Here is an 11,960-nt window from a genome sequence, read left to right as displayed (position 1 = left end):
GAGACCCACCACCCGGCCGAGGAAACTCATTTCGGCCGCTTGTACCCGTGATCTTGTCCTTTCGGTCATAACCCAAAGCTCATGACCATAGGTGAGGATGGGAACGTAGATCGACCGGTAAATTGAGAGCTTTGCCTTCCGGCTCAGCTCCTTCTTCACCACAACGGATCGATACAGCGTCCGCATTACTGAATACGCCGCCTGTCGATCTCACCATCCACTCTTCCCTCACTCGTGAACAAGACTCCTAGGTACTTGAACTCCTCCACTTGGGGCAGGGTCTCCTCCCCAACTCGGAGATGGCACTCCACCCTTTTCCGGGTGAGAACCATGGACTCGGACTTGGAGGTGCTGATTCTCATCCGAGTCGCTTCGAACCGATCCGGTGAGAGCTGAAGATCCTGGCCAGATGAAGCCTTCAGGACCACATCATCTCCAAAAAGCAGAGACCTAATCCTGCAGCCACCAAACCGGATCCCCTCAACGCCTTGATTGCGCCTAGAAATTCTGTCCATAAACGTTATGAACAGAATCGGTGACAAAGGGCAGCCTTGGCGGGGTCCAACCCTCACTGGAAACGGGTCCGACTTACTGCCGGCAATGCGGACCAAGCTCTGACACTAATCATACAGGGAGCAGACCGCCACAATCAGACAGTCCGATATACTCTCTGAGCACTCCCCACAGGACTTCCCGAGGAACACGGTCGAATGCCTTCTCCGAGTCCACAATTATATTATTATTAGTGCATCTCCGCATTAACAATCTTCAGAGTTTAAACTTGCAGCAGCTACAAATGAACACACCTTTAAGTGAATAATCACATCAGATGTTAGTTTTTTGTTCCACCTTTTCCTTACAAACGAGCAACAGCTCCCTTACAAAAACCACCTGCCCCTCGGTCTGTTAACAAGGTGCCCGCGGCAATGATTGCCTGGCCATCAGAATCCCGGCTGATAAGGTCCTCTGAGAGAGAAAACCGCTCCGTCATTGAATTCACCCCCCGATCCGCACCTCACGCTGCACATCGGAGATAACGCGGCGCCAAAATGGGCTCACTGTGACATTTATATTCCGTTAAATATCTCCGACATCCCATGTCACTACCGGATGTATCCTTCGCCTGGGTTTTTTTCCTGTAGATTTGTATGCAGAATTGCGTTGTGGAGGAGCGAGACTCCTGTCACTTCTGATGTTGCGAATGAGATCGGCCGATTGATTGAAGCGTCAGCGCTGAAAGGGCGAGGGACAAACTGACAGCAAGGTGACTGACACAGAGGAGAGGAAGTATGAGCATTCGGTTGACGGGGTTCCGGGTCTCAATGTCGATGAAGGATTTTGCGGCATTATCTGATCACCTTCAGTCGGGTAATCTCTGGAAATCTTGCAAACGCTGGTCTTTCACGCATTTTTTTTTTTAGATGCAAATGTGTATTCTCAGCACTTTAAAAAAAATGACTCACAGTGGTGATGGTGTATTATGCACTAAGGCAGTGGTTCTCTAACTGGACCACCTCAGAAAAAACTCTCCAAGTACCACCATATTGATCAATATCAAAAGACAGTAGCGCAATAGGCTTAAGTACTCGTTAAAAAACAAGGCATTGGTTTTAATCAATAAGTATATTTTTGTTGATTACACGCAGTTTAAGAAAATAGAACACTCTACCGCATTTTTCGGACTATAAGGCGCACTTCAAATCCTCGACAGTGCGCCTTGTAACCCGGTGCGCCTAATGTACGGAACGATTTTAGTTGCGCTTACCGACATGGAAGCAATTTTATTTGGTACATGGTGTAATGATAAGTGTGAGCAGTATATGGCAGTCACACATAAGAGATACGTGTAGGCTGCAATATTTTTTTTAATGTTTTATGGTTTTGCATGAACGACTGTTTAATTATCCTGCATTTTTTTTGGTGGTTAAATATAACTTGAAGAAACAAATTATTTGTTTTGCACTTCAGCGCGGTTTGGTTAGTGTTCATCACACCGTATTTTTTGGACTATAAGGCTCACTTAAAATCTTTTAATTTTCTCAAAAATCGACAGTGCGCTTTATAACCTGGTACGGCATGATTGTGGTTGTGCTTACCGACCTCGAAGCAATTGTATTTGATACATGGTGTAATGATAAGTGTGAGCAGTAGATGGCAGCCACACATAAGAGATACGCGTAGACTGCAATATGACTCAAGTATACAATTCCAACATTTTATATGTTCCATTGAAAATATAGAACATTACACACGGCGCTCAAAAATCAATTAAAATGTTTCAGTACGACTTTGGTAAGCTGTGAAGCCACACCGCTTGATGGATTGTACTGTGCCTCAACATAAGAGTATGGTGCTGATTTGTATTTGGGATCTGCATAAGTCCTGAAAAATTACTCGCGTCCACCTTTGTAGTCTGTGCGATAAGCTGCTTCTTGTTCTCTATCTTCTTGTTATGGGAAATTCATCCTCTGCTGTTGCCATTTCTAATATAAAGTAGTGTAAAGTTCTTACTTATATCTGTCAGTAAACTCACCATGAAAGCGCTAAAACATACGGGTGTAGTGAGTTTACATTATCCACCCAAGGGTCTTTAGTTATTAGAGAGTTCCAGTCGGACGTTTTTTCACGGGAAACATTTCCGGCGTTGTTGTTGCACTAGTGAGCCACTTCTTCCACTCCCGTCCTTGCATGCTACACCGCTACAACAAAGATGACGGAGAAAAGACGCTGTCAAAGCTGGGCCACGTAAATAAGACCGCCCACAAAACAGCACATACTGGAGCAACTGTCAGAAAGCGACTTGAAGATGATTTGTAAAACATCATCTATGCAACATTTTGACCAAAGAACCACCAGCAGTGTTCCGTATAATCCGGTGGGCCCTATGGTCCGAAAAATACGGTGGTTATTTGGCGTACCACTAAACCGGGGGCGGGCAAACTGGATGCAGATTGCTGTGCTCTGTTGGTAGAAAAGGGCAAAGAAGTAGTTCTGGTTGTCTGTGATTTTGGTCTGCCTCTAGCCGCTTCTTGTACTTGGGCTTTGCCCTTTTGATGCCCTTTCACAGGGTGAGCTGGACCATCTTGTAGGCTTGTTGGTTTCTAGACATAAGTATTTAGCTTTCCGTTAAACCATGGCTTCTGGTTGGTGTTTTCCACCACAATTGGCACTGTTTTCTCCTACAGACATGGTCTCTTGGCAGAACTTGATGCATGAAAAGACAGTTGATGTCCTCCCTTCCAAAGTGACTACTCTGTCAAAACTCTCCAGTCTGTGGCCTCAGAGCAGTCTTGGATAAATGAACGGGCTTCTTCCGACATCACAGTTTTTATTGAAGGTGGTTCATTACAGCTGAGAGTTTTGTATGCTGGGGTCAGGATCGAGACAGGTGGTCTGAGACACCCATGTGCGGCAGACGGCTGGCTTTGTAAGCATCGGAGGCGATTCCGTAGACTTTGCACAGGTAGAATTCAAATTGGAGTGGCTAAAGTTGCCTGCTGCTATGACAATGGTGTCTGGCTATGAGGCTAAAAGCTGGCTGATGGCCTTCTTCATAACTATCCTTGCATTAGCTTGGGGTGGAATGTAGACCGCTATTATAGCTATGGATGTGAACTTCTAAAGGCATGTAGAACGGTCTTTCATTATGTATGAAGTATTCAAGGTCTGGGGAGCAGTAAGTGTCTTTCATAGAGGAGTTTGTACACCACACGTTGTTGATGTACTGTATATGCACAGCCCGCCTCCTCTGTTCTCACTAAAATTGGCACTGAACAGTAATTAAGTAATACAGTAATTACATGTCTCTTCCTGCTCTTCCCATCACGTTTTCATGCAAACATTTCCCTGAATGCCCTTGGGTTTCCCACCGGTGTCTTGATGTCTCATTAATGAGTGTCTCCTTTTCCTTCATTCAGTCTGTGTGTCGGATCTTTGTTCTGTTCTGATTGTTTAACATCATGTCAACTTAGATTGAAGTTTCCGCTGAGTGTACGACTTCAGTCTCCTGGTTTGTAGTTTAGCTTATAAAATACACTTTTGAAGTAGATCCAGTGAAATACTGTAGATCCAATTTAAGGTTTGAATGGAAATGATACACTTGTGAAGAGAGATGAGAATAAACTAAGTAAACCTGGATATTTTCATAGAAAGGATAGTTGACAAACAACCAGATTATACAGTAGACTTGTCAGGGCCTAGACAGATCCTTTGAAAATACCTCTCTAGTGTGTTTGTTTTATCATTAAATAAGGAGAATTATCAATACCTGACATTTGGATTTGGCGTGGGAATTGTCTGTGGGGCTCACATTTCTAAGACAGACATTTTCAGAGAGCGACTGAAAGGTCTTTAAGGACTTAAAGCCCCATCTCCGAGTTGGGGAAGAGATATTGCCCCATTCGGAGGAGTTCAAGTACCTCAGAGTCTTGTTCACGAGTGAGGGAAGAGTGGATCGTGTGATCGACAGACGGATCGGTGCGGCATCTTCAGTAATGCGGACGCTGTATCGATCCGTTGTGGTGAGGAAAGAGCTGAGCCGGAAGGCAAAGCTCTCAATTTACCGGTCGATCTACGTTCCCATCCTCACCTATGGTCGAGAGCTTTGGGTTGTGACCGAAAGGACAAGATCATGAGTACAAGCGGCCGGAATGAGTTTCCTCCGCAGGGTGGCGGGGCTCTCCCTTAGAGATAGGGTGAGAAGCTCTATTGTCCGGGGGGAGCTCAAAGTAAAGCCGCTGCTCCTCCACATCGAGAGGAGCCAGATGTGGTGGCTCAGGCATCTGGTTAGGATGCCACCTGAACGCCTCCCTTGGGAGATGTTTAGGTAGGAGACCATGAATTGATTTACGTGGACCCCGACTTAAACAAGTTGAAAAACTTATTTGGGTGTTACCATTTAGTGGTCAATTGTACGGAATATGTACTGTACTGTGCAATCTACTATGAAAAGTTTCAATCAATCAATCAAAACCCAGGACACGTTGGGAAGACTTTGTCTCCCGGCTGACCTGGGAACGCGTGGGGTTCCGCCGGGAGGTGCTGGACGATGTGGCTGGGGAGAGGGAAGTCTGGGTTTCTCTTCTTAGGCTGCTTCCCCCGCGTCCCGACCTTGGATAAGCGGAAGAAAATGGATAGATGGATGGATGGATGGACTTAAAGCTCTATGACAGCAACAAGGACCTGTTCGTCCATAGATGGCTTGCATCTGTATTGACTGATCCAAGTAAAATGTTAATCCAGCTAATTAATCAAGCGTGAAAGGGAAATTAGGATGATTTGGTACTGCAGTAAAACATCCTTGACAGGCATTTCTATTAAATTTTCTAATAGTCTTTGGCCATCTATAATTCTGTAGAATTGAGTGGGACCGAAACAATATGCGGGTCATTATGGTGACGTAAATGGATGTGTTCCGGGCATTGCCATGCCTTTGAGCTCGAGAAAATGCAATTGCTACTCCGTTAATAGATCCGTCCTCCCCTCCTGTATGTGGGTGTTCATACCTGTCTATGTAGTGCCACATCTAATTAACCTAATGCAAGGATTCAAGTTTTTGACTTCATTATCTTTATCTTTTTCTCCCAGGATATTCAACCCTCTTTGAAACGCTGAATGAGGATCGCCCTAGAGAAGAAGAAAACGAACACAGCTGAAAGAAGCCTGGGGAGATAGAAGAATATATTGAGTAGTGTGGGGAAACGGAAAGAAAGAAGTGACTGGCACTTGCCCTCTAGCTAAGTCATAGGTGCAGATTGAAAGAGTGACAGGTGGGGGATAAAACAAGGGAAAACAGCAGAGAGAATGAAGACAGACTGGAAACAAGGACTGCCTCACAGCAACTATTGCTCCAATTAGGACATCTTCCCACAAGACAAGATGATTACAAGTAATCTTCTATTGGTTTCCATGTGCCTGTGGGAGGTACTGTCAGGAGGAGTTTTTGCCAGCAAGGTTGTATGGATGAGAGGAGTAGGTGGGTCGCACATGATGAAGATGGAGGAGAACAAAGCTACGGACCAATGGGAAGCAAGCAGGGAGACAAATGTGATGCCAGTGGTGACTCTAAGAAATCTGATTAGTCACGCACTGCCAAGTGACACTGGACCGTACGCCAAAGAGCCGCCTAATCACGCCGCTCCGTCGGCCGCCATCAAAGAAAGGCAAGCTTTGAAGCCTAAGCATGAGGTCGATACTGTTAGCAAGAAAGAGGTCAGCCACCACAAGGAGTTAAGTCAGAATTCAAAGAAAGCTAAGAACACGACAAAGAATGTTAAAACAATCATACAGCATCACAAGCTGGACTTGCATTCTAACAAAACCCGATTCAGATCAAGTTCAAGATCAAAAGACAGACCTGATTTGAACATCTACGCAACAGGCATTCCGGGGAAAGTGATAAGCATCGAGTCAAACCGAAAACTGAACCTCAGCGGAAGTTCGGAAGTTCTGAAAGTGCTGTCTAAAGAAAACCTAGTGAGGATAGTCAATTCCCAGATGCAGAATGTTCCCAGCTTGAACTTTCCAAGCAAGGGCAGCCGGAGCAGAAAGAGAGATTTGATTGACGTTAATCACGGACAGTTAGAGACTCTGAAAATATCGAGACAAGACATGTCTGTCACTGGCTCTGATAACCAGACTGCATTTCCATACAAAAGTACAGTCACCGCTCCCGAGCTTAATCAAGACCATAGTACTGACACAATTCATCCTAAAGTGGAAGTCCCGAGTTTAAGTAACGGGCAGGAAGCTTTGGGATTACAAACCTCAGATGGCGGTCAAAACAAGAGAAAACGGGGTCTATTCAGGTCAACACCTCTTGACACAGTCAGTCTGAGCTCAGAAAAAGGAATAGCAATCAACCCAACAGAATCAGCTCTCAAACTGACAAAACATTTCCCACTGCATGTTCCCTCTGAAACAAATGGTGCCACTCCATCTGTGCTGACAATGCAGCCCCAAGGACTCAGACCTGGGAACAGAACGGCAGATTCCCACAGAGACCCATTAACGGAGTCAGTTCACACTGCTCAAACAGAGCTCAGCACAGCTCACTACTCAGCAAATGAAGAGAAAAAGCTTGTCAACAGCACTCATATCCTAAGGCTCCATCCAGCTCCTGAATGGAACCATGACGCAAAAGGTGCTGAGACGCAGGTGGATGATCCAGAACATGGGAATAACTTGGTATTTGAAGAAGCAGAGTCAGAGGACCAGGCAGTTGATTCCGTGGAACCGAAGAGGTCTCGCTCTCGGAGCAGGAGAAGCTGGATATGGAACCAGTTCTTTGTCATCGAAGAATACGCCGGGCCTGAACCTGTTCTCATTGGCCGGGTAAGAATATGTTCTCATTTAATTGATCATAGGGTCTTATTAATAACACAGTTGAACTACAAAGCCCTTACATGGAATTTTACCTCATGTGCCCATAGGTAATCCTTTTATTCAAGACGTGGTTTGCATACTCAACCCTGCAGTTTTTTTATGCATTGATATAAAGCCACAATAGGAATTGATTAACTATGCTCCGATGTAATGCGGTGCCTTCCAGGTAGCTGTAAAAACGTCAATGAATCAATGGTTTACTGAGGTGCAACAAAAGCCAGAGATTCCATTCGAGCAAGGGCCTGGTCATGATCACTACCAATCTGCTCCCACCTTTGGGGATTGACATATCCAGAGGAATTGATAGCCTTACTTTCCCCCTCCGTCATTGATCGTCACCCCGAGGCAGAACACGAGAGTGTTTCTTCATTTCCCTGTATGTCAGACGTGTCCGTTCTAGTCCCTCATGGTCACAGGTGGAGCTAATGCTATTTCATTGAGACAGATTTACACTTGTTCAACAGGATTTATCACTGCATTCTCCCTCGGCACAACACACTCTGGGTCGTAGTCATATCTCGCTCTTGTGTAATTTATTAGTCATTACCTGGCTGCATGTTGACAACACCAATTGCCTGGCACGGTACAGCTTTAAAGAGTGAACCATGACGTCATGTTTCTGGGGGGTGGTTTCGGCGGTGCACGCAAAATCCTAAAAAAAAAAATGCATTAACAAGTGAAGATGACGCTGAATCTGCATTGCAACAATGCATCTCCCGGTTGGGGTGGAGACCCTGGGGTGGAGGAGTTCAAGTACCTCGGAGTCTTGTTCACCAGTGAGGGAAGAGTGGATCGTGAGATCGACAGGCGGATCGGTGCGGCGTCTTCAGTAATGCGGACGCTGTATCGATCCGTTGCGGTGAAGAAGGAGCTGAGCCGGAAGGCAAAGCTCTCAATTTACCGGTCGATCTACGTTCCCATCCTCACCTATGGTCATGAGCTTTGGGTTATGACCGAACGGACAAGATCACGGGTACAAGCGGCCGAAATGAGTTTCCTCCGTCAGGTGGCGGGGCTCTCCCTTAGAGACAGGGTGAGAAGCTCTACCATCCCGGAGGAGCTCAGAGCAAAGCCACTGCTCCTCCACATCTAAAGGAGCCGGATGAGGTGGCTCGGGCATCTGGTCAGGATGCCACCCGAACGTCTCCCTAGGGAGGTGTTTAGGGCACATCCGACCGGTAGAAGACCCAGGACACATTGGAAAGACTATGTCTCCCGGCTGGCCTGTGAACGCCTCGGGATCCCCCGGGAAGAGCTGGACGAAGTGGCTGGGGAGAGGAAAGTCTGCGCTTCCCTGCTTAATAAATGACGACAGACGCAGCAACGCATAATTGCCGTGAATTCTGGACTATACCCGCTACTTTTTTTTCACGCTTTGAACCATGCAAATCTAAAACAATATGACTAACTACAACATTTTTAATGGGCCTGCTCTCTGTGCCCTGGAGCTCTCTGGTCAGTGTCTGAATCCGAGAGTATTAGTTGTAACTGTACAAAATGAGCTACACAGCTAGCCTAAAACGTTAGCATGCTAATGTTAACATTTAGCATGTGTGCAAACGTTAGCATGATAACAGTTAGCATGTTTCATATGCCAAGTTATATGACTCAAAGGTGTACGGCTGCGAACATAGAGAAATAAGTGTAAAATTAGATAAAAAACTTAGCATGCTTAAGTTAGCATGCTATCGTTTACATGCTAACAGTTAACAAATGTCACATACCAAGTTATATGACTCCGACTAATTGATAGATTTCTCTTCTCTGACGTAGTTTTTTGTTTTTTTAAATACAAGCAAATACACTGAATAGGTGCGTTATTGTTTGTGCTACGGCGCCATCTTCTGGACGAGTTTGCTCACTGCGGGTGCTCACCCTCCAGTTTGGACTGGGCTTTCCACCGGAAGTACAAGTGCCGGTCCGTCTTCTAGCCGTCCGTATTGTTTCTAGTCAAATGGATTCTTCGTTTGTCGCTCCAAGCAACATTTGTAAGTTTTACGGTGTAACTGAAACAATAATTGTGTTTTATATGCATATTTTTACGTAACGTAATGAAGCTAGCGCCGTTAGCATTAGCTAATATGCTAACACGTTTAGGAGTAACTTTGTTATATTATTAACTTACAATGGCATTCTCTTTGTATTGTATTGTAATGCAGCCAGTGGGGCCATGACGGTGACTTCTGTTTTGTTTGATAAAACCGTTTTACTGCCCTGTTACAGGCACCGTTTAGAAACAATTAAAGTATGTAAATAATTAACATTTAAAAAATATTTTTCTGTGAATAACTCATTTCACAACGTTTCTATCTGCGACTTATAGTGCGGTTAATATATGGATTAAAAAAATGTTTCTTCTAAAATCCAGTGGGCGGGGTTTATGCACGGGTGCATTCTATAGTCTGTAAAATACGGTTATAGTATATTCTATTCATTTCAATGAAATAATTGAATGGAAACTGACTTACGACCAAAGATGTCATTTTTTTTTCGAGCAGCAGAAGACAATAAATAGTGTAAAAAGAATGTTAATGATGATAAAAAAGTGTAATTAAAAATAAAAGGAACAAGGTGTGTTCATGTTTTTGTTATTGAGAGATAATCCCCATAGCACGGTGTATGTGGTCAATATATGGATTTAAAAAAATGTTTCTTCTAAAATCCAGTGGGCGGGGCTTATGCACGGGTGCGCTCCATAGTCCGTAAAATACGAGTATATTCTATTCTATTCATTTCAATGTGTCATAACTTGGACTATGGCGTGGTTTGTTCTCCCGTGGTGCAAATGAACATTTGGACCAGACATGGCGTGACGGTGAAGACATTATTTATTTTACACTAACAAAGGAACAAAAAGCGCGCTCAAGGCGGAAGTACAAACTTGACTAACGAAGCAAAAAGACTTGCACGAGGGCAAAAAAAACTGAGGACATGAACAAAAGTCGCTAACTGTGGCATGAATAGAAACAACTTACTTGGACATGGCATGAAGTGCGCAGAGGTAAACAAAGTGTGAAGCAGAGAGTCAGGGGTATGTCACCAGAAAGACAAACTGAAAACAATGAACTTAAATACTACAGACATGATTAACGAAAACAGGTGCGTGACTCAAAACATGAAACAAGTGCGTGACGTGACAGGTGAAAACTAATGGGTTGCTATGGTGACAAACAAGAGTGCACAATGAGTCCAAACGTGGAACAGGTGAAACTAATGGGTAATCATGGAAACAAGACAAGGGAGTGAAAAGCCAGAAACTAAAAAGTCCAATAACTAAACAAAACATGACTAAAACAAAACATGATTACACAGACATGACACAATGAAAGAATTGAATGGAAACTGACATACAACCAAATATGTATTTTTTTTTTTTCGAGCAGCACAAGACAATAAATAGTGTAAAAACAATATTAATGATGATAAAAAGTGTAATTAAAAAAAAAAAAAAGGAACGGGGTGTTTTTATGTCTTTGTTATTGAGAGAAAATCCCCTTAGCGCGGTATAATGGCATTTTCCTACCTTGATTTCCTGTGACGGTCTTAGTTCCCAGCTGCACTAGATGAGCTCATTTGTAGGCCTGTGTGAATATTTTGCTAAGCAAATGAGTAGTAACGAGCGCCGTGTCGCTGCCGCAGGACGATTAGGCCTCGCGGTAATTTGCTTTGTGTGGTGCGAGCGAGACGATGATTGGACTTGATAGCCAAAATTCCTCAAATTGGGTTTTCGGATATCAGGTCCAAAGGTTCACCGAATGGTCAAGACCCTGACACTTTTATAAACGGACTTCTCTGAGCGATTGTTGATATCGTATCGTTCCACGCCAGATAGTTGCAATAATTATCATGATAACCGTAATCGGGTATGTTGAGGTTACTGGACCCGTCGGCGTGCTCAGGGGTTCAAAAGTTTAAAAGTTGATGCAGGTCAATTTTGGTACCGGTACCTAAATGTATTTCGATACTTTTCGGTACTTTTTTAAATAAGGGGGACCGTAAAAAATTTCATTATTGGCTTTATTTTAACAAAAAATATTAGGGTACATGAAACATATGTTTATTATTGCAATTTAGTCCTTAAATAAAATAGTGAACATACTAGACAACTTGTCTTTTAGTAGTAAGTAAACAAACAAAGGCTCCTAATTAGTCTATTCTATTATTTTGTCAATATTATGAGGGACAAGCTGTAAAAAAATTTCATTTACTGTTAATATCTGCTTATTTTCTGTTTTAACATGTTACATCTACACTTCTGTTAAAATGTAATAATCACTTATTCTTCTCTCGTTTGGATACTTTACATTAGTTTTGAATGATACCACACATTTAGGTATCGATCCGATACCAAGTAGTTACAGGATCATACAATGGTCATATTCAAACTCCTCATATAAACATAATATGAATTTAAAAAAAAGGAAAAACGATTTTGTGGATATAAAAAATATCGACGTAATCATAGTAGTATCGACTCGATGCGCGATTGTACTTGGTATCATTACAGTGGATGTCAGGTGTAGATCCACCCATGGCGTTTGTTGACATTGTGACGCCGGTGAGCTATTGTATCCTCC

At 43.6% G+C, this 11,960-nt stretch overlaps 1 protein-coding gene across 1 annotated transcript in view; it reads left to right on the top strand.

Annotated features, from left to right (window-relative positions):
- Window positions 1-11,960, top strand: part of cdh24b (cadherin 24, type 2b) — a 576,558-nt gene that overhangs the window by 236,702 nt on the left and 327,896 nt on the right. The window contains exon 3 of the mRNA XM_061935917.1: window positions 5,587-7,332. Within this exon, the coding sequence (XP_061791901.1) occupies window positions 5,878-7,332 (1,455 nt within the window). The 5' untranslated portion in view covers window positions 5,587-5,877. The remainder of the gene's footprint in view (window positions 1-5,586; window positions 7,333-11,960) is intronic.

The sequence above is a fragment of the Nerophis lumbriciformis genome, linkage group LG03 (assembly GCF_033978685.3).
Source record: "Nerophis lumbriciformis linkage group LG03, RoL_Nlum_v2.1, whole genome shotgun sequence".
NCBI lineage: Eukaryota > Metazoa > Chordata > Actinopteri > Syngnathiformes > Syngnathidae > Nerophis > Nerophis lumbriciformis.
This window is presented reverse-complemented; position numbering and strand designations above follow the sequence as displayed.